This window comes from Mus musculus, chromosome 14 (assembly GCF_000001635.26).
Source record: "Mus musculus strain C57BL/6J chromosome 14, GRCm38.p6 C57BL/6J".
NCBI lineage: Eukaryota > Metazoa > Chordata > Mammalia > Rodentia > Muridae > Mus > Mus musculus.
This window is the reverse complement of record NC_000080.6, coordinates 121,774,945-121,798,333: the sequence shown is the minus strand read 5'-3', so window position 1 is coordinate 121,798,333 and position 23,389 is coordinate 121,774,945. Positions and strand designations below refer to the sequence as shown.

Genomic DNA, 23,389 nt, shown 5'->3' with positions numbered 1-23,389 from the left:
GAGGTCCAGGAGTCACGCTGGCGTCCTAGGTGACGCAGCACGCGGCCCGAGGTCTGTGTTGGGCCCTACGCCCATCCGGATCGACGCTGTCCAGTTCCACCGCGAGCCACATGTTTGGGGACAGTAAGGTGGACCCAAATACGCCCGACTAGTCTCGAGGGCGAGGACTTGTATCTTCTCAGTCACATAAATAAAGACTACGTTGTCCGGTGCCTCGTTCAGGGCATTATGGTGCCAGCGAGTCCGCACCCTCACGGCTCTTTGGGGCCTCGACAGTCTCTTTGGAGACCCGGGGAAAGAGGTTCAGGATGTAGGGTCTGTGCCCTCCGGGGCGGAGGAATCACCAGATTCCAGAGTCAGGTCCTGCCCACCGACTCCGCCCCATCGGCCCCGCCCCACAGGGCGCCCCGCCCATCGGCCCCGCCCCACCTCGCCGGACGCCCCGCCCCTAGGAGGCGGCCGCGCAGGGAGGTCGGGGGCATGGGGGAGTCGCGGCGAGCGCTGCGCGTAGGATCGTCCGGAGCTAGCCCAGGCGCCGCAGCAGGCACGCGGGCCCGGGGAGGACACCTCGGGGCGTGACGCGGCACAGAGGGCGTGGCCCGGGCTGCAGCGCCTGAGGACCCGACCGGGACCGCGGGTTCCCGTGCCCCGGGCGCACCTGGCGGCGGCGCGACCGGGCCAGACCGCGCGCGCCGGATCCCGCAGCGGCGGCCGGAGGATGGCGCAGCAGCAGCTCCCTGTGTCGACGGAGACTCGGAAGTTCACCCGGGCTTTGAGCAAGCCCGGCACGGCGGCGGAGCTGCGGCAGAGCGTGTCAGAGGTGGTGCGCGGCTCGGTGCTCCTGGTGAGCGAGGCGCGCAGGTGGCGGGCGGGCCTGACCAGCGCTCTGGTAAATCCGGAGCAGACAGAGAAAGGGAGCGGGCGGGCAGCGGGGAGATCTTTGGGGGCCGCAACTTCCAGAGTCCAGAGCTTGCCCTCCTAGGGCTTTTCCTCTCCTCCTGGGAAATTTCCGCCCTCTGTCCACTTCCCTGCCCCCCACGTTACCTGTCCTCTGCCAATTGGGAAGTTTCTCTGTCCTCACCGCATCCTCGGTGTTTCGGGGGGCTTGGCAGGTGCCCGGGCCTCATACAGTGTAGAGGAGGTGGGGTCTTTACCACCCATCTGATGGTCCAGCGAATAGGTTTCCCCGCGGATGTTTGGGTGGGCAGATCTCTGCTCAGTGTGCTAAGCTGGTGTCTGGAGGCTTCTTATGAGTGGCAAGGGGTGAACTTGCTCGTTTCATCCTTGGTACAAATTACTTTGAAGTCTGGGGACTTGAGGCTAGCATAGCAAGACAAACCAAGGTGAACCCAGTCGTGTCAGTGACTCCTGGAAACAGGCCACTGGGTGTGAGAAAGGTGAAGTTTAAAAAATCAACTTTTTCACAGCCAGGGACGGCCCTGCTGTATTTGGAAAAGAGGGCACGCTGAGATGCTGGGCTGGTGCCGGGAGAGGAGCAGTCTGTGCTGGAGGGAGCTCCTCAGGGCAGCTGGAAACTTTTTAGCAGCTCTTTGCGTTTGTTTTCTTGAAGGGGACTTGTTTGTGGGTGTGTTCCTTGGAACATGTGAGGAGATGAGCCTTGAAAGTAATGTCTGTGGCCTTGTGGTGCAGTGTGTGGGGGATTGCCAAGGAGCATTGTTTATGAACACAGGGCAGATGCTTCGCTTTTCGTGGCAGATCGGAGCCCGTCCTGGGTCAGACAGGAACGATGCCGGTGTGAACGATGCTGGTGTGAACGATGCTGGTGGAGATTTGTGTTGATTTCCATATCCAGTCTGCTCAGTTTGGATTTTCTGTCGTTTGCCAGCGCTGCCAACTCACCCTACATCACTCAAAATTGAGTTTGATCTGCGATAATCAGGGATTTTATTTTTCAGTTTTACAGAACTTGGTCAGTTGAAGAACGGACCAGAACCTGGCTGACCGTGTCTTTGATAACTTGTATTAACTTCTGTTGCCGAAGCATCATTGCTTTTTGAAGCTGCAGGAGGGAGTAGTCTCAACCTCTGTGGCCCCCCTCTCTCCTCTCAGCTGGGACTCTTTCTTAATTGGGGTGCTGTGATCATCAGGGATGTTAGGAAAAATTGGAACTAACGATACACTTTCTTGTGCTGTGACTTCCACAGTGCCACACTAATCAATGTGCTGCAGCCCTTGAATATCTGATTCCTGTTTGAGGGTGGCCCATTGACAGTATCCCCACGTGTGACATGCTTCTGCTGTTTTGGTCTAATGAAACTTTTAGTAGTATGCATTTTCCTTGGACACTCTTAAATATAGCCAGGCACTTTGCTGGTGTCTCAACTCTTAGTTTTGTCTACCTGTCTGTCTGTCTATGGTCATGTGTCTGATATAATCTATGATGAAATTGTTACAAAATATGAGGAAGCTGATGACAACGTAGGTGCAGAGAAGGCTCCTGGCCCGGATGGGGGAATGCAGAACATGGGAGGAGTCTGGGAGAGGTTTCAAGCCACTAAATATTACCCATGAATCTCACCTTCCACCCTTTTCCTGTGTCTGCCAGGAAGTCACAGCAGGTGCACCTGTCACATAAATTCTGGCCTATCTCTGTCCTGTGAGCATCTGAGACAGTAATCCCGGTTCTCTCGGGAGGCGGCCATGCCTTGGTCCGTTGGTGCCTGCTTAGATGAGAGTGTTGATCTTCTCTGCTTTGGTCACCTGGCCTAGTGCTAGCCTTAATTCCACAGCACCCTAGATGCCCAAAGCAGCCCTGAAGATGGCCCAAGGCAGCGGGCGATGCCAGGGTTCGACATGTGCTTATACACATGGCATTGTTGAATAGATCTCCCCTCCTTCTTATGGACTCAGATCTGTGGGCCCTTTTTAGTCATTCTGTATTAATTTGAGGAGCGTATGGGTAAGTATACAAAATTGAATCTGCTGTGGCAGACTTTATTTCATCGTATTAACTGAATAATTACCGAGGTTTTGCCAAATTTGGTTTATGTGCATCTTTCCCTCCCTCCCTCCCTCCCTCCCTCCCTCCCTCCCTCTCTCCCTCTCTTCCTATTTCTCTTCTTTTGCTTCCTCTCTTCCTCCCCCTTTCTCTAAACTTTCTCTCTTTCCCCCTTCCTTACTGGTGTCTAGTCTCAGGCCTTTTAACACATTTCACCACTATATACGTAGTGTTTGGTTTTAGAAACTAGGAATAGTTTCTATGACCCTCATAATATATTGTTATTCAAATTTCTTTGATGAAAAAAAACATTTGGTTGTTAGCTTTTATAAGAATTCACACAATTTTGGTGGCAGGCCTTTAAAATACGTGTTTCACTTATTCATGAGCTTTAGAATTATTTATATTGGAGAAAGACTTCATAAGGGTTCTAGTTTTTAACCCTTGAAGTTTAGCAGTTCAGAGCATTGATTGTAGTCCTGGCCTTGTCCCTTACCAACTGTGCAGCCGTACTGTGTAACTTAACCTTTATAGGCCTGGCCTCAGTTTCCTCATCTGCAGAGTGGGCATAATATTTAGAGTTGCAGGGAAGATTAAATGCACAGTACAGTTAAAAGCTCTTCGTGTAAGCATGTATTCAGGCAGCACCTTACGCTCGCTTAGTTTGTTGCTTGTTTCTCTGGACCTTGGGGCTTTTGTTCTGTTAGGTAAGGGTTGGACTAGATTGTTTTTAAGAGACCTTTGCCTGAGCTCAACAGGCTAAGTGACTTTATGGGGAGTAGAAATACTACTGGTAGTATTCCTAGCTGGAGGAAAAGAAGTTAGTGATGAATGAGAGTCTTCACAAAGGCAGAACTTGCTTTCCCTGATTTAGAATAGTCCAGAGGGCCTTGGGCTATAGGTTTAAAATGTACGCTTGCCAGCAGGAATCCTAGAACCAAACCCCTGCTCAGGGATTGCGATTGCCTTTGGAATTCCTGAAGAAATTTTAACCCAGGGCTGTCTGCTTCGTAAAAGACAGCATCGTCATGGCCCAGATCTAAGAAAATATACCATGCAAAGAGTGCCTTTTTTAAAAAAAAACAAAAAAAAAAACAAAACAAGATTTGTGTGAGTGTCATGGCGCCTTGACCGGGTTTGCAGGTGGCCCTACACTTGGGTATTGATGTACAAGTCATCTGGCTGCCTGTCCCTGTGTCCTTCCTGATCTTATCTCCATGTGTTCTGCTTCAGACTCTCCTTGGATGTCAGGCCCATGCCAGGGATACCCTCCACACCCCTTTGAGATGCCGCAATGAGAAGTGAGGTGACCCAGGTCAGGCCATCCCTGGCTTTTCCTTTGTGTTACTAGAGAAGGAAGGCAGGCCAAAGGCGTGGGGAGAGAATATCCTGCGCTCTGTGGAGGAGGCTTCCCTCACCGTCCAGTGTTATCTGAGGTAACCTGAGACCCGAGTTAGGGGTGTGCTTTGAAATCCTCAGATAAGGTAAACCTCCTTTTGGCTATAACTTTAAATCAGATATGTTAGTACACTGACAACTGAACCAGCCTGGGCTCCCCCTTGCTGTCTCTCTCCACCCTCTGGTAGAGTCCTAACAAACAGAAATGTCCCAAAATACAGGAAGCAGGGTGGAGGCCCATCTCCAGCTAGATAATCAACAGCAGGTTCCATTTTTTTTTTTTTTTTTTTTTTGTTTTTTTTTTTTTTTAGTTCCTAGCGCACTAGAACTTTAGGGGCAGTGTGGGCATCAGTGATGTCCTGAATCTGGTTGAGCAGGGAGGAGAGACTTTGTGGAACTGCTACCCACATCCTAGATGTGTACTCTGAGCTTGGGGACTGCTGGCTGTCAGAAGATGCTGCAGCAGCAGTTCTTTGGAGGTGACCTCTGTGAGGCCAGCCTGGTCTACAGAGTGAGTTCTAGGACAGAGAACCCTGTCTGAAAAACAAACAAGCAAACAAACAAACAAAAGCAAAAAGGAGGTGTGGCTTTGTTGGAGGAAGTCTGTCACTGGGAGGTGGGCTCTGAGGTTTCATAGGCCCAAGCTAAACCCGGTCTCTCTAGGCCTATGGGTCAGGATGTAGCTCTCAGCTACTTCTCCAGCACTGTTTTCTTGCCACCATGCTCCCTGCCACAGTGATAATGGGCCTCTGAAATGATAAGCAAGCCCTAATTAAATGCTTTGTTTCATAAGAGTTGCTTTGGTTATGGTGTCTCTTCACATACAGAACAATGACTAAGACAAACAGGAAAATCAGTGAAGAAATACTAACATATGCACTAGTAAACATAAAACATTTGCTTTCAAGTTAGACACAGCCGTAAGAAGTAAAGCCCAGCATGCTAATGGAATAAAAACAGGCACATTTATCAATGGGATAGAATAAAGGTCCCTCAATTAAGTCCCTGTTCCTTTAGTATTTGAAATTTGACAAAGAATACACACACACACACACACACACACACACACACGAGAAAAGCAGTTCTTTGTCTTGTTAGGGTCTACATTCTCCAGAGGCAGACACTGCAGTCACCTGTGGTAAACCGGATGACGGTGCAAGGAACACTGCTAAAAAGCATCAGAGGCTGCCATGCCGATTCACACCTGTAACCCTGGCACTCAGAACACTGAAGCAGGAGAAGCACCAAGAGTTTGAGGCTATCCTGGGCTACGGAATGAGAGCCTGTCAGAAAAAAAAAAAATCACACATCAAAAGATTTTAAGAAAACGCATGCAGGTTGCGCAGGTTGGGCACGGTTGTGCACACCTTTCATTACAGCACTAGTGAGACTGAGGATGGCAGGTCTGTAAGTTCTAGGCAATCTGAGCCACAAAGTAAGACCCATAAAAAACAACCCAAAGCTCCCCAAACAAGGCATGCAGAGTCCTTTACAAATGTAAGACCTTATTATCTTAGTGTGGAATGGACTTGATAAGGTAAATCTGGAGACAGCATTTACGTAGCACATAAAGTATTCTCAGACGTGTATGAGAACTTCCTTAGTGGGAAGGTCAAGTCCGCTTAGGTCATCCCAGTAATTGGAAGGGCTGGGTCTTGAATCCAGGCCCTGAAACGTCTTACCTTTACCTCTTAGCTACTCTGCTTGCTGCTTCCCCATCTTACCATGAAACCTCTGTTCTACATCACAAGCGCCATGCAGTTAGCAGTCAGTAAGCTCAACAGTGCTGTCCTCTGGCCTTATCTGTAGGTCAATCTCTGCTGTAGTGTTAAGCTAAAAACAGAGCAGAGCCCAATGGAGGCTGGGAGAGAGGCTTCCCCAGGGATGAGGCCCTGATTGGTTGGACAGTGGTCCAGTTGGACAGTCCTGAAATTATATACATACAAGAAACACTCAATGAACTGAGCAGGCTACTGTATATAGAGGTGTAGGGGTGTGTGTGTGTGTGTGTGTGTGTGTGTCTGTCTGTCTGTCTGTCTGTAATGATAATACAAAGAAGTCTTGAATTTGAGAATGAAGTAGGGGTGAACATGGAAGAGTTTGGAGGGAGGAAAGGAAAGAGGGAGCATGATGTAATTATACTCTAATTAAAAAATCTTATGAATCTTACACAGAGTTTTAAAAGAAAAACTCTTCAATAGAAATAGCCATTAATTAATAGGCAGTTTCTCAAAGAAGAGACTATAGTTAGCCAGTTTATAGCAAAACAAAACAGCAAGACATTTACTCTTGCTAACAAAGAAACATTAACCAAAATGAGATACCATTTCTGCCTGACAAATTTGCTAAGATGAAAGATGTATGTATTTCCGAGGATGGGGTGAAGCGAGCGAGTGAGCGAGCACTTTGGTTCACAGTGCAGCGAGACACAGCCTCAGGTCCCTGCTCACACGGTGTTTATTTTATGAGAACTGCATAGCGTGATGGCTGGCGTAGCCTCTCTGCACTTGATATATCAGTCAAGAACCAAAGCATGCTCCCATCCCAGTGCCCTGTATGTAAATTTCACAGACACTTCTGGCCTGAAATGTGCACCGGAGGCAGTGTTGCTCATCCAGGGCCAAAACTGTGAAATGCTGACCTTGTGCATGCTGGGAAAAGTTCATACACTGGTCTCAATAAAACGAAGGCCGCCTGTAAAGCTGCCAGAGCTTTGTGTTGGAACGACTTGAGAGTGTTTTTATGTGGCAGCATGGAGGTGATGGTGGACTTGGGTCTGGGTCTTGGGACTGGGCCTCTCATGCTGTTCTGTAACACCCTTGCTTTGTTACTGACCCATAGACAACGTGAAGAAGAGTGCTGACCTTCTGAGGGCCAGCATTTCATGTGTGAAAAGTGGGTGTGCACATCATAGTGTGTACATAGTTAGTGTGCACATAGTGCACATGGTTAATGTGAACTTAGTAGTGTGCACATAGTAGCGGTTCTCAGAGTAGAATTTGGATTAAATGACTAAGTTCTGTCAGAGTTCCCAGAGTACTCTGATACATAGTAAAATTTAGTATTATGGCTGGCTGGAGCTAAAAGTCACTATAAAATGAAGTAAAATCCACATTGGAATATTTATAAGTATGAACCAAGATGTGATTTTATGAAGTCTATGCAGTGCAATGAAGAACATTTGGGAGGGACATGAAAAACCATTTAGCCACAATGTATATTCATTCCCAAGAAACTCAGATTTAAAACAACAACAAAAACAACACATGATTTTGGGCATAACCCGTCCAGTGTGATAGGAGGTGTAGTTTCATAAGAACGAGGTTGAAGGGGGGTGTTCTGTGGCAGCATCCTTTTCTCTGGCACAAATCTATGTGTGTGTGTGCCTGTTGCAGCCTTCAACACAAACTAGATTGCAATGTGGTAATGGTTGAAGTTTTGGCAAGTTCGTGTTTTATTTTTTTATCCCGTCCATGTCCCTTCTTGAGTCCTAGAATTTATGTGATAATTTTTACTGTTTTGGAAAAGATTGGCAGCAGGTGATTCTGAGAATGCTGTGACATGTGGTCAGTAGATTGGCTGCAGTTCATTCCTGTTGAACATATAGACAGGGGCTCACTTTGTAGTCCTTGCTGGTCTGGATGTAGACAAGACAAGGTTGGCCTTGAACTCACAGATGATCCTTCTGCCTCAGCTTCCTGAAGTGCTGGGATGTGTGCTAATGTGACCAGCCATTTTTATTTTTCCTAATGAGGAGCTTTGCCAAATCACCATTGACTTTAAATGTTTTGTGCTGACTCAGTCCTTGTGGCCTCAGCCCTTAGAGCCACTATACTTCTGATCAAACTACCTCAGCATTGAGCACCATATTTCTGATCAAACTACCTCAGCATTGCGTCTAGGTTGGGTGCCTAGGTCTGTGTTGTCCTGTGACCTGGGTTGATGGAAACAGCCACCATCTTGAATCTTTGTAGAGAAAAAAGGATTGTGATGACTTGGGCTTACCGTGCTTATTTGTCATTGACTAAAGGGAGCCCTGTGGCCACACCTAACTCTAAAGGGCATGGAGGGCAGTTCTTCAGTCCTCTGTGTGTTTATTTTTGAGAGAATCTTGTAATGAAGTCCAGCCTGATCCCAAGTTTCATCTATGTTGGATGATGACCTTGAACTCATGGCTCTTCTGCTTCTGTAATGCCAAGATCAAAGCAGGTATCGTCACACCCAACAAAGCCAGTCTTTTCTGGAAGCCTGGAAAGGAGAACTCAAGTCTTTGGTGAGCCTTACCAATGGCTGCTACAGCCTGGCATCTCCTTTTCTCCCTCTCCTGTTCTGCAGAGCTGGGGCCAGGGGCCTTCTTCTCTGGGCTCTGTGCTACAGCTCTTACCTCATCCTTATGGGCTTGGTGCTCTATCTGAAGACACACCCAGTGCTTGCCAGGGCCCTTGGCGGCTAAGGTACCCTTAGGAGGCACCCCTCCCATTGATCACTGACTGGGCTCTTGGTGGTCGCATCAGCTTCCAGGAATGCCCCAGGTCCTCCACACCTGAACTCAGTCGTCCTCTCCACCAAGATGAACTGTCTTCTCCTTTTCCTTTGTGCTGATCAGCATGGCTTTATGCTTATTTGTGTATAAATTTAATAATCTCTTTGTCCCACTGTCTGTTGGCTCACTGTGTTTCCCTAGTGCCTGTGTACATACATACACACACAGCAAACTATGTGTCTCTGTTTGTGTTTGTATGTGTGTGTTTGTGTGTAGTGTGTGTGTGTGTATGAGTATGTGTATGTATGTGTGTCTCTGTGTGTATATATATATGTGTGTGTGTGTGTGTGTGTGTGTCTGTGTGTATATATGTGTGTGTCTCTGTGCGTAAGTTTGTGTGTAGTGTGTGTGGTGTGTGTATGTGTATGTATGAGTATGTGTATGTGTGTGTCTGTGTGTATGTTTGTGTGTAATGTATATGTGTGTCTCTGTCTCTGTATGTGTGTGTTTGTGTGTAGTGTATGTGTGTGTCTATATGTGTGTGTTTGTAGTGTATGTAGATGTATATGTATGTGTGTGTCTGCATGTACATGTGTTTGTGTATATATGTGTGTATATGTATATGTATGTGTGTGTTTGTGCATAGTGTGTGGTGTGTGTATGTAAACGTTTTTGTTTGAGACAAGATCCTGCTCTGTAGCCCAGCCTTGGCCTGGTACCCACTGTAGTCTAGGCTGGCCTCAAGCTCAAAGGCCATGCTCCTGTCTTAGCCTCTTGAGTATTGGGATTATGGGCGTGAGCTACCATGTCCCTCATCGAATTAACGAAACACTGAAGATGAACACACCTGCCAGGTCTCTTTTCCCCCTCAGTCCCCGAGTCCTCCATGTTCCCTTCCTTGTGCCCTTTCTATTGGCCTCGTGGTACTTTACCCTGGTGTCAGACCTCTGTCTCTAGTTCTCACCCAGCATGCTGGTTTCTTGTTGCCACAGTGTCTGATGGATACATACTGTAAGACTGACACTGTGTCTGCTTTACTTTAGGAAATGCAGGTCAGATTTGAACTCTTTCCTGCTAGGATTTTCAAGGAGCCACACATCTGAATACAAAGAGCCCCCAAATGTGACTGTGCAACTAGGTGTTTAGGAACTCATTTTTCTAAAAACAGAACAAAGCTCAAATATCACCAGTTAAAAGCCAGGCATGGTGGTACATGCCTGTAGTCCAAGCTGTGATGACGCTGAGGCAGGAGGATTGCCGAAAGCTGAGGTCCGCTTAACCATTGGCAATGTTGCACTCTCATTGAACAAGATGAATTTCACAGACCAGGATGGCAACTGCTTCTCTTTAATGCTTTGATTAGTTATTATTTTCATCTTTTCTGACTTTTTGTTTTTGTTTTTTGCCCCTATTCGTAGCTTGAATCATCCCACATTAAGGGCACGTCTGATCTGATCAGATTTGAATGGTCTTAGTACAGGCTGACCTCCCTTTTTTGTTGACAGGGATAAACGAAACGTAGCTATCATATGGGCCGAGGCTGCTTCCTAGTTTACTGATTGCTGATCTGAGAGTGAAGGCCAGGGTGAAGGCAGGGCTTCCTGGGATCTCATTTGACTTTCTTGGGGTGTATCCTAAAACTCTGTGCTTAGTTTGACATACTGTATTTTAAAAAATTAGAACAAAGGTTTGTCTTACTTTATGTGAATGAGTGTCCACGTATATGTAAGTGTACCATGTGAGTGTCTGATGCCGGAACAGGTCAGGAGAACACATCTGATCTTCTGGAGCTGGGGTCACAGCAGGTCTTGAATCGCTACGTCTGTGCCGGGAACTGGACTTGGGACTCTGCAAGTAAGCACTCTTAGCCACTGAGCCATCTTTCCAGCCCCTAGAAATTCTGCCTTGTCAGAGGATGCATGTTCAGTCATGTGGATCTAGAAATGTTCTAACGAAGGATGTTTACCGTGTTAAAAACAGGTTACGGCAGTCTGTGCACGAAACGACTTACTTGGAAAAAGAATAGGCAACATCTTGCCCGGGACAGCACTTGACGAGCTCACAGATGCAGTGGCCGTTGTCTTTGCTGCAGGACTAGATTAAAGGTCAGGTGCATGTTCCCTGCGTTCCACAACACCCGTGTGTAGCTGGTAATGCACCGTTTCCTGATTCTAGAGCAGTGCTCCGGTCCTGGCTGGCAGTGGCTGGATGGTAGGGCTTGGGCTCAGGGGGCTCCAACCACCTCCTCCATTCCCACTTTTTGTTTCTTCATCCGGAGAATGGACACCCACATAGCACTTATCCAAGAGATCTTTGTCAAGAGTGGAGCAGCTGCATATTAAGCACTTAGCATATTAGCACTCTAGTGGGGCTTGGCACACGGAAGTGCCACAAATGCTTGCTGCTGTTGGTCCAGAGGACCAGATAAAGGAGAACCATGTGACCCTTAAGCACCCTGCTCGTGCGGAGCAATTCCTGGTGCGCATTTTCAATACTGAGTAAGGGCGCTGTTGGAGGACACGTAGCCGTAGCCGCGTGAGCTGTCAGCTGCAAGAAGGGAAACAGGAAAAGGCAGGAATGCGGTTTTTTGCGTGCCTGAAGATTCTCAGGTGTTCTGCTTTCACAAGTTAATAATCCATCAAGGATGCGTATCTTGGTGCCTATGCAGATGTGCGTGGTAATGTGTTCCTGAGGTGAGGCCACATGTGTATTTTGGTGCAAAATATTGTCAGCCCTGCCTGGGGAAGCTGCTCAGCTGGTAAAGTGTTTGCCGTGCAAGCTTGAGGACCTGAATGGTGGTGTGCAGTGGTGCCTGCTTGCAGTCCCTTCCCTGAGGAGGTGGAGACAAGATCTCTGTGGCTCACTGGCCAGACAGAAGACTAACTGGTGAGTTTCATGTCCCAGGGAGAGACATTCCTTGGAATAGAAGGCAGATGGATTCTAAGGAGTGACATTAAGGTTGTCTTTTGTCTTCCACAAGCACCTGTGCACCTTGATAGCACATGCACACGTGTGCACACATACGCACACACATACACCCTGACAACCAGCTAAGAACCTAGCATTCACTGCTTTTTTTTTTTTTTTGGTTTTCGAGACAGGGTTTCTCTGTGTATGTAGCCTTGGTTGTCCTGGAACTCACTCTGTAGACCAGGCTGGCCTCGAACTCAGAAATCCGCCTGTCTCTGCCTCCCAAGTGCTGGGATTAAAGGCGTGAACCACCACTGCCCAGCGCATTCACTACTTAGAAAAGAGGCTCGTGTGAAACCATGACGTTTCGTGTTTGATAGTTTCATAATGTCTATACCCCACTCCTCCCCCAAAAATCAAAACCAAAACTCATCTTGTCTGAGCCTCTGGAATGTATGGATGATTTTAATTATCTGTTTTTTGAAATTATTTTTATTTTGTTTCCTTTTTTAATTGGGAAAATTGAAGAACAGGGAACACAGCTAAAATTTATGTTTTTCTTTTTAGCAGAATGGTTAGACTGTCTGTATCTGTATATTTTTTATGTGTATTTTTTCCTTTTCTTTCCTTTCTTCTTCTTCTTCTTTCTTCTTCTTTCTTTCTTCTTCTTCTTCTTTCTTTCTTCTTTCTTCCTTCTTCTTCCTCCTCCTCGTCCTCCTCGTCCTTGTCCTCCTCCTCCTCCTCCTCCTCCTCCTCCTTCTTCTTTTTCTTCTTTTCAGATGGTGAACACTGTTGTTCAGCTGGCCTTGAACTCACTATATAGCTCAGATGGGCCTCAACTTGGAGACAGTCCCCTGTCTCAGGCTTCTGGGTCCTGAAATTACAAGATACCAATTCTAGATCAGAATTCTGTGAGAGTTCTTCAGTGCTGAACATGAATCTTCTGGAAAGCACCTAGAATTCCCTGGGCTGAGAGAAATGTGTGGGATGGAGATATAAGCTTACTTTTTGTAGATGGAAGGTCACTTAGAGAGGTTATCAGGTCTAGCTTCCTCATTTTAGAGGCAGGTGGGGTCTATCTCGGCTCATAGCTAGTAGTGTTAGAGGCAAAAACAGAGTCTGCTTTATGGACTCCTGGTCCAGTCTCTGAGGCTCATTTTTACTTAGGCTTTTACTAAGTAAAAGAGAGGTCTCCATTAATGTGGTAAAAGAATGTTGACTTTTTTCCCCTAGGAAATGTATTCTATATGATTTTATTTCTTGTGAGTCTGAAGATTGTATATGTCAGAATTCTTTAAAATTCCCAGAATTCCATAGAGACGATTCTGTGAAAAACCAATGAAGAGCGTGATTAGAATTTTTGGGTAGCAGGTTTCTCTCTGTCTGTCTCTGTCTCTTTGTCTGTCTGTCTGTCTCTGCGTGAGTGTTTGTCTCTTGTGGGCATGTTTCTCTTTGTCTGTCTGTCTCTGTATATGTGTCTGTCTGTCTCTGCTCAAGTGTTTGTCTCTTTGTGTGCATATGTCTGTCTCTGTGTGTATGTGTCTGTCTTTCTGTGTATATGTGTCTGCCTGTCTCTGTGTGTGTCTGCCTTTCTCTGTCTGTCTCTCTCTGTGTGGGTGCCGTGGTACACAGAGAGGTTAGAGGACAGCCTCCGGGAGTTGCTTTCTCCTTCCACTGTGTGTCCTGGGCATCAGATTCAGGTTGTAAGACTTGGTAGCAAGCATTGCTACCCATTTGAGTCTCACTGGCCCAGATATCAAGTTTTTAAAGGGGCTTTATTGGTTCACCACTAACCACACAGAAGGCCAGAGGTTTTCCTGGAGGAGTTAATAGGCTGTCTAGCCTGAGCAGACATGCTGCTGCTGCGATTTCTGTCATGTGTGTGAGGTGCCTTGAGAGAGGAAGGCTTGCCAGTAGGAGGTTTTTGAATCAGGACCCATCACACTTGATAAAGGCCCTTCAAGGCTAAAGGTTTAGTGCCGGAGCAGGAGTGTTTGAAGGCAAGCCTGCATGCTCTGAGGTAGAGGGATGGACAGGATGGGTTCCGTTGATAGGCTAAGTAGCTGCATTTGAAGGATGTCTTAGGGTTTTACTGCTGTGAAGGGACACCATGACCAAGGCAACGCTTTTAAAGGGTCGCCCTCCTCCTCAGTTTCTTTCCGATTTTCCCTAATTCAACCACAGGGGTCAGCTGCTTCTGTCCATTGGTTGGGTGCAGATATCTGCCTCTGACTCTTTCAGCTGCTTGTTGTGTCGTCTGGAGTATGGTCATGCTAGGTCCCTTTTTGTGAGCACTTCATAGCCTCAGCAATAGTGTCAGGCCTTGGGACCTCCCCTTGAGCTGGATCCCATTTGGGCCTGTCGCTGGACCTTCTTTCCCCCTCTCCATTTCCATCCCTGTAGTTCTTTTAGACAGGAACAATTATGGGTCAGAGGTGTGACAGTGGGCTGGCAACCCCATCCCTCATTTGATGCCCTGTCTCCCTGCTGGAGGTGGGCTCTATAAGTTCCCTCTCCCTACTGTTGGGCATTTCATCTAAGGCCCCTCCCTTTGCGTCCCGAGAGTCTCTCACCTCCCAGGTCTCTGGTGCACTCTGGAGGGTCTCACGAGGTAACTTCTTAAAAAAGCATCCCCTGTGCCGCCCGGCTGTGGTAAGTTCGGTGCTCTCTGGCCAGGTGAGAGGAGTGTTAAGCAGGAGGTAAAGTATAGCCTTAGATTTCAGCCATGCATGACCTGAGCTGTGAGGTAGACATCTGAGAACACCCACCGCTGTTTCACAGGCCTGGGGAGAGTGTAGAATTCTCTGCTTCCTTGCTCCCGGTGCTTCCAGATAAACTGTGGCAGACATCTGAGACTCTTATCTCCCATTATAAACCATCACCAAAAAAAGAATTAGCAGTGAGCCGTTAGGGGGCCTCCATTTATTACTGCTTTAATAAACCATTTTAGCTAGTCCACTTTAAAATACCCAGTCATAGTCAATGCCGCCTCAGCCGTGGGCACCCCCCCCACACCCAGCTGCTTTTCCACCCATAGATAGGTCTTCAAGGCCGACATTCTGAATTCATACCAAAGTTCTGAAGTTGGTTGAGCTTGAGAAATCTCAGTTTCTCTCTTCCCCCACTCCTTTCTTCCTTCCTTTTCTCTTTTCCTCCCTTTCCCTCTCTTCCATCCCTTTTACCCCAGGTTAACCTTGAACTCACTATATAGCCCAGGCTGGCCTGGAACTCCTCAGCCTTCGGAGTCCTGGAATTACAACTATGAGCCACCATTCCTGGCTTCCATTCTGTTCTTAAATGGAAAGATGAAAGGAAACTTTAAAAACAGCGGACTCATATACAGTCTTTCAGAGTGGGAATGCGTACCCTGATGACTTGGTTCCCACCTCACGGACTGTCCTATTTATTTAGTGGACTTGTTCTAGGTAAGGGGAAAGAAATGTGGCTGTCTTGTGCACAGCGGCCTAGTTCTGTTTGGATGTGAATGTCTTCAGTGTTTTCGAGTACAAGCAACGTCACTATGTCGACAGATGAATTATAGATGAACAGGTGTTCTCAGCTTCCTCTTGAATCCCATTGCCTCATATGATTGTAGATCTCATTTCTTGGAAACACCGTCTTCCTTTGGTACCCTAATACCGTATTGCTACGTGCCTCCCAGTTGGTATGGCTGCAGTGCTAACTGTCATTCATATCTTCCTTTCGGTTTCCCGTAGCCTTTCCCTAGAAGAAGTGGGCACACCCTGTCCTGTCTCCTTTCAGAGCTGCATCCTTCCATCTCTGATAACTTCCTTACTCGACATTCTTTCTACGAAGACATTCGTGAAGTCCGGGAGAAAAGCAGCTAAGGGGAGATTTTGTTTGGAAGAGGAACAGTAAGCATTTATCCTGAATGGAAGGAGATTCATGGGTCTCAGTTGAAGGAAGCGAGGAAGTGTTCTCCATTTCATGTTAACAGCTGTCTTGCACAGTGTGAACTGTGTATGTAGGGGTTGGACCGAGAGTTGTTTGTTACTGAGTGGTGGTGAGATATGTATAGAAATGAAGAATAAATATTTGTATGTTGGGTGTGTTGGCACATGCGTTTAATCCTAAGCACTCTAGAGAGATCTGTGAGTTCTAGGCCAGCCTGGTCTATATCGTAAATTCTAGGTACGCCAGGACTGTGTAGAGACCACTCTGTCTCCAAAACAAAACAACAAAACAAACAAAAAAGAAGAACAAATATTTAGATACTTATAATCTGTTGAAACTGATAAAGAATTTGGATTGATATTTCATATGTCTTTGTTTATTTCACTTAATCCCTGTGTGGATTTTATAAAAGCCTAGGTCTCCAGGAGACTGGAGGGGAAAGTGTCCCTTTCCCACACTTGGTCTGCACAGTGCAGTGCAGGTTTGTGGGGAAGCCGGGTGGGGTGTTTTATTTGTAGTGGTCAGTTTGGGCAGCAGGAATACATGCAGAAATTGGGAGGCAGATGGGTGCTCTCCTTAGCCTCTGTGGTGGGACCCCTCATGACATGGTCCCTGGTGACCCGAGAAGGGAGTTACAGGGAGGGAGAGATGTGTGGATGGATACACAGGCACTAACATCAGATCAGGCCCAGCTCCCTTGTTTGGTTGGATGTGGGAAAGGGTTTCCCACAGTCTGAACCAAGGGGCTCCCACATTGGGCCATCACCAGCAGCACTTTTTGGCTCACCAGCTGTGGATAGGGACGCATGCCTTTGAGGTACCCAAGCTCACATTTGATCTTTCTGTCCCTGATCTTCCATACCTCGACTCTGTCGATGTGCTGTGCAGACTCGATAGCCTCTCTGGAACTTGCAGTTCTTGTGGAGAGTGAGTACACTGTGGACCTTGGGTTTTCTGGACAGTGCCTCCCTGTGCCTGTGCCTTTTCCTAATTCCATCTTTAATCCGGCAGTGGCCAGTTAGTCTTTCTGGAGTCCTGAGGGGTGACAGTGGACCTTAGATGGGCAGAACCACTTCTGGGCCTCTCTGTGACTTCCTCATTTTTCCTTTCTCTTCTGCCAGGGTAAAGGGATAAAGAGCCACAGTCCTGGGGGCAGCCCTCCGCTGGCTGCTGAGGGATAGTGAGGACCGGCTTTTGTTTCTCTTGCCTTCTGTGCAGCCTTGGGTGTATTCGGAGAGGATGTTTTCCCTTGAAGGACCAACCCATTTAGTATTGAGAAGGCAGGAAAAGCAGGTTTTCCTGTTCCACATCGAACAAAAGGCAGCAAAGCAGGCTGGGGATGGAGACATCCTGTCCAGCAGGCTGGCCCTGCAGACACAGGCACACGCGTCTCATTCTTTCCAGCCTTCGAGGAGCTGGGAAGGCAACTGGACACTCGGCAGGCCAACTCCACGTGGTTTTTCCCTTTATTTACGGTGTTTAATGAGAATGTTATAAATGTATAAATGTATGCTTGGTGATTTAAAAGGCAGTCATGGAGCTATAAACTTGACAAATTAGAAAAGCCAGACAGATTTCTTTCCCCTCCCCTTCTTTGCTCTGCATGAGGTCATTTTAAGTTTGCAGGGGTGGGGAGGGCGGGGGCAAATGTAAACTTTATATTAAAGTCCTACATTAAACTGCAGAGTCTCTTAAAGAAGCCAGAATTCTCGCTGTGTTAGGCTGTCACATGCTGCAGAGCCATTCCTTGATACTTAAAGAAGTTTTCCTTCACCACAAGAGGAATCGACAGTAAAGGAAAAAAATCAGGAAACGTATTGGCATCTCAACAGTGAGACCGTGGAAGTGGAAAATGAAAGATCTTCATGAGCAGGGACGATGGGGAGGCCTAGCTGGGACCCTCAGCAAGCTGCCTGGTCCTGATGTCACACTTCCTGTCGGGGCTCCGTGACCCTTCGTGGCCTGCCTCTCTCTGGGCCTGCCTTAGACCTAGATCATTGCCCAGGCCTTACAGGGCTCCAGGGTTTCAACTATGTGTGACAGAGGGAATGAAGTAGAAAAAAAAAGGACAGACACAGGGACACAGGAAAAGCTAGGATCAGGTGGGCTGGGCTCTCATTTGGAGAAGACAATACCCCCAGAAACTGAGTGTGATTGTTACATAGAGCATGGAGTGGGGCTTATTGCATACCGGTAACTATATTGTAGGAGTGGTTAGCAGTCTCTGTAGGGGACCAGTCTTCAGGCCATAATCAGGCTGCAGTCTTCCTGTCTCTCGGTGTCCCTAACCTTCTTGCTCTCCCAGTGTCCTGCCCTGTTGACAGATGTTTGGGTGTTGTAGGGACTGGAGTGTGGGTTCCACTGTTTTACCTCAGTAAATATTTACAGAGCTCCTGTCAGCAGTGTGAACTTCCAAGTCAGTTTGTTTTACAAGACAGATCCTCGTATGGGCTGAGGTTAACAGTCTTGGGCTTTTTTTTGTCTGTGAAAATACATTTGCCAACAAATTGACTAATCGTTTTAAGGATTGTTGGATTAACATGTCAGATGAGAAGTGTGGGTTTGGACCCATTTAACAAAATATTTACTGAAGGTTGTTAACTTTACCATCAGGACAGACCCCAGAGACCAGCTTTGGTCAGGATGTAAGCAGATTATCAGTTCCCTTTAAAGAGAGATGGAAACTTCAAAAGGACACATTGGGAGTATCTTGTGGTGTCCTGGGAAAGGCCACAGTGACAGGCCAGGCCTGGAAAGATAAGGGCAATGGGCTTCTTGAAGGTGTTACTACAATCTAGCCCCAGGGAACAGCACAAAGGCCCGAAGCAAGAAAGAGTATGGCATGAAATAGGAACTGAAACTGATCAATAAATGCAGCCTGTGGTGCCAATAGGAGTGGCCAATTTAGGGTAAGCCCCAGACCTGGGATGGGAGCCCAGTGTAAAAGACCCTGCAGGACTTTAAAAAGTGCGTGGAAAAGCCAGGCGGTGATGCTTGCCTGTAATCCCAGCTCCTCCTAAAGGGAGTTGGAGGCAGTGTTGGAATCTCTGAGTTCGAGGCCAGCCTGGTCTACAAAGCGAGTTCTAGGACAAACAGGGCTACACAGAGAAACCCTGTTCCAAAAAACGTAATTAAAAAAAAAAAAGTATGGGAGTTGTGCAGTCATGCAAGACATGAAAATACAGGTCTCAACTGTGTTTCCATAAAGTAGCCAGCGCACACTGGAGAGGAAACAGCGAACAGAGACAGTTACAGTGTTATCACGGAGAACTAAATACCCAGGAATAGATTTAACAAGAGAAGTGTATGATTTGTATATGAAAACATGAAAAATCTGAAGTAGCATGCATAGGGTTCTGCCTTCCACCCCCAGCACTGGGAGTAAGAGCAATCTAGGCTTGTGCACCACATCCAGTGTGGTACTAGAACTGAACCTGGCGGCCTATGCCCAGCAAGTAAGTATTCTACCTACTGTACTGCATCTCCGATTCCCAAATTACACCTTAACGTTGTCAATCTAGTAGTCCTCCCTGGGGAGCACTATATTTCTGCCTTTGCCTCGTGCATGTGATGGCCATGGGAGCCAGCATGGGTTTAACAAGTGTTGTATGGAGTTGCAGGTAACCTAGAACAGCAAAAATAGTCTCAAGAACAAACCAACCAGATGGAACACTCTTTGATGCTAGGACTTCACACAGAGGCGCAGTCATACAACTCGTGTGATAATGGCGTAGGGCGAGGAAGGGAATGGAGCGTTGGCAATGGTTCTGTGCGATCAGGGACTTATATTTACTTATGCGTATGAGGTGTGTCTGCTCCTACGTATGTGCACCACGTCAGTTCACAGACTTCTGAGTTTTTCCTAGAGTGCCCTGAGGTACACATTTATGAATAAAGTTGATCTCCCTAACGTTTGAGGCCTGTTGTGGATGTTCCTCTAAGCCAGAGGAGGTTACAAGATTTCCCAGTGGAGAGTATGTGGAGCTTTTACAAGTGTTCTGGTAACAAGGGGACTGTGGGTCAAAACCAGGGAAGAAAGATACGCTACAGAAGCAAGCTATATTCCTGGGGTACCCTCAGCTTCTGGGCTGTTGAGTAAGAGGTGCCGTGTGCATTTCACTGCTGACAAACAGTAAGTCTGCAGAGGCTCACTGCAGCCAGCGTGTGGCTGCCACATAACATCCACAGGTCCTCCAAGAGGTGGCCAAGTGCTTCCTTACCTGTCTGTCTGCCCCATTCCTTAAGGGGCTTCAGTAGGACTTCTAGGAGAGAGGGGGGTGGGAGGGAGAGAGAGAGAGAGAGAGAGAAAGGTGGGGGAGAGTGTGTGTGTGTGTGTGTGTGTGTGTGTCTGTTACGGGGTGCTTAATGGGTGCCCCAGCCTAGGGAGAACATAGAGTGGGTCTGTCCTGGCTGTGAGGGTCCTATGAGGGTTCTTTTGGCTCTTGGGGAAAAATCATTTGTGGAAGGGACACTTGAGTGGGAATGTCCACAGTGGCACCACAGCCCCTTGGGGCTGGAGCTTTAGATGTTCTTGCAAGCACAAGCGAGTGCTGGGTATCAAACGTAGCTCCTCCACATGAGTAGTACTTGCCCTTAAGCACTGAACCACCTCCCCAGTACCCGTTGCCTCTTCCGTTGTCTGGTAGACTGTGGGACGGTCTGCGCTAACTAAGGTATCCAGTCCTACTGTGCTAGGGTCTGAACCCCATAGGCCCAGGCTTTTGAAGTTGGGGGATTCTGTTTTCTTGATTTGTTGGTCATTTGTTAGGTGTTGAGAGATAGAGATTATACAGATAATCAGAAGCAGTCCCCCCTCCCATCCTGTTTCGGTCTTTTGCCTGTTGAATTCCCATCTGGTAGAAGCTGTAGGATTCTCTGAGCAGTCTAGGGCTCATCAGTTTCCAGTATAACAGAATTACTGTGTTATCACTGGAAGAGAAATGACCATGAATGGTGTTATCTTCCAGCGTTGTTAAAGCATAGCAATTAGTTTACTGTCCTAAGTGGAGTGAGCGCCTGTGTGTCAGAAGCCAGCCTGAGACTCTTATCTGGGTTTTCAAAACTCCCCTCTCCAAGGAGAGGGAAGTTACTGCCTCTAAGAGCTTTGAAGCTGTTTGATTTACTGGGGAGCCTTTCCCCCTCTCAAGCTTCACTTTTACAAACAGCATTCACTTTTTCCTTATTTAAGGTGTCAAGTTAGTGTTAGAGAAACTTTTAAGTACTAGCAAATATTACTTTATTTGGGGAATATTATGCAACTGCAATGACGTGGAAATTCCATGTATGCAAAGTCCCTGAATCTGTAGTTTCACAAACACGTTGGGATTCAAATGAAATACCATTGACTGGCCAGTGCAGCCAGGATTTTCCTACCCAAACAGCTAGATAACCGTTTAGGAATTAGGATTTAGAATTATCACTTTTTTCTTATTTTATGTTTATCTATTTTGTGCTGTTAGATTGAAATCCTGGTGCATTTCCTCCTGGTATTTTGAAACATTTTTCTCATGTGTATGCTAAGGGGATTATCTGTTGTGGTGTTATTGTTGTCTATATTGTTATTATTGATAACAATATTATCCTCAGTTGCAAGTCACAGGTACTCAATCAGTTTAAGCATAAAAACATTTGTGATTTGAGATCTTATTTTTGATATTTTTGTATATCTTCTATGAATGGTTGCATCTGTGCATGCAGTACCCGTGGAGGCCAGAAGAGGACGCCAGAGCTCCTGGAGCTGGAGTCACAGGCAGCTCTGTGTTAGGAATTGAACTTGGTTCTCTGCAAGATCAGTCACGGCTCTTAACCCTGTCTAGCCCTGGACATGTGTGTTTTAAAGCGGCAGTGTCTCTCAGAATTCCTTTTTGGTCAGGGGTTCAGCTCAGTGTATTTAGGGCTTCCCAGTTCTAAATCTTCCCTGGGGAAGTCAAGATGGGTCCCGGCTTAAAGGTCATGTGACCTCCACACATGTTCTGTCCTCTGTAGTGGACAGGTCTCCCTCTCTCAGACTGAGCTCTAGCCTGCTGGTGAGGGAACAGGGTCTAATGCCCACTCTTAGAACTCTCCACTGTGTCCCTTGCTGTGTGGTTCCCTTGCTGTGTCGTTATTAGGAGATCGTGGCTCCCAGGAGCCCCACTGCTCAACCTAGGCCCTTCCTCAAAGCCAGATGCTGTTGGTTGCCCCAAAGGAAGGCCTATATGGGGCAGGCTGTTCTTCATGAGTGAACCCCCTTGCAGGGACGGGCTAGGGATAACAAACAATTGGTGGAGGAGAGGTTGCCAACCAACAACAGGTGTCCCTTGTGAAGCTTTTTTTTTTTTTTTCCTTAAAAAAACTAAAAAACTAGAGCTGGGCTGGGCGGTGGTGGTGCATGCCTTTAATCCCAGCACTCGGGAGGCAGAGGCAGGTGGATTTCTGAGTTCGAGGCCAGCTTGGCCTACAAAGTGAGTTCCAGGACAGCCAGGGCTACACAGAGAAACCCTGTCTCGAAAAAAACCAAAAAAACAAAAAAACAAAACCAAAAAAACAAAAACAAAACAAAACAAAACAAAACAAAAAAACCCAAAAAACCTAGAGCTGGAAGGCAGATGTTGTTATAAACCTTAAGTCCACCCAGAAATGACTTTTGGATTCATGTGTCTTTGTCTGGTTAACTGACAGTTGGTTTTTACTCAGGAGAGGCTGGGTCGTGTCCAGATGACTCCTTATGGACACAGAGTTTTCCCTCTTAAGAGTTAAAATATATAATGTTGGTTGCCCTTCATAAAGATACTAACTGCATAATAGTAGCTTTTAACTCTTGGTGCTTTCTGTGAAGGTCTGTTTTCAAAGATCGTCTCTGGGGTCTGCAAGGTAGCTCAGCAGGTAGAGGTGCCTGCCACCAAGCCCTGTTGCCTGCATGGATACCTGGGAGACCCACGTGATGGGAAGGAGAGAACCAACTCCTGCAGGTTGTCCTCTGACCTCTACACGCTCACTGTGTCAGGCATGTGCCTGCTCATTCACACATGCACAAGTAAGTCTAGTCATTTAAAACACGTTAAAACTACTGGTATCATGAAGGGTCTCTCACTGAACCTGGAGCTGGCTAGCCTGGCCAGTGGAGCTCAGGGACCCTCGAGCCTATGCCTCCCATCACTGGAATTCCAGGTATTTACTGTCCTGACCATGGTACTGGGGATTTGAACTTGGACCCTCAGGCTTATGTTATAGGTGCTTTACTGACTAAGCTGTCTGCCCAGCCCCTCCTGCTCCCTACTGCCTCTTTTCCCTTTTGAGCAGACTCTCACTTTATACAGACAGGCCTCCACTCATAGCACTCTTGCCTCAAGCCTCCCAAGTATGAGCCACGATGCTTGGCTTCTCAGCGCCACGTCACACGGCCTCACAATGTCAGAAAGCAGCAGCTGGACACACAGGGCAGCTGGATCTCCTGTTCATGTTATCAGTTATATCTGTAGGCCGAAAACATCTTTAAATTATTCTCGTTTTTTTGAGAGAGGGTTTTTTTTTTTTTTTTTTGTAGCCCAGGCTGGTCTTAAACTCACTGTGTAGCCAAGGATGACTTCAAACTCTCATACATTCTCAAAATGGCCCATACATGTATTTGGTGCTTCCTATAGGAATAACTACTTACAGGAACCGACTTTGTGTTCTCTGGCTTGGAAGAAGAGCCTGTGGAATTTGGATTTGTCATCTTCAGAGCATTTGGCGTAGAATACAGT

The 23,389-nt window shown here is 47.1% G+C and overlaps 1 protein-coding gene across 6 annotated transcripts in view; it reads left to right on the top strand.

Annotated features, from left to right (window-relative positions):
- The first annotated feature begins 433 nt into the window (after positions 1-433).
- The window catches only part of Dock9 (dedicator of cytokinesis 9), a 259,536-nt gene continuing 236,580 nt past the window's right edge, over positions 434-23,389 (top strand). For 3 of the 6 annotated variants that reach the window (XM_017315757.2, XM_006518358.4, XM_011244881.3), the window contains exon 1: positions 441-844. In XM_017315757.2, the coding sequence (XP_017171246.1) occupies positions 719-844 (126 nt within the window). In that variant the 5' untranslated portion in view covers positions 441-718. Of the gene's footprint in view, positions 845-23,389 lie in introns of all 6 variants that reach the window. The other 3 variants (XR_003950813.1, XM_017315759.2, NM_134074.2) reach the window with 3 other exon arrangements.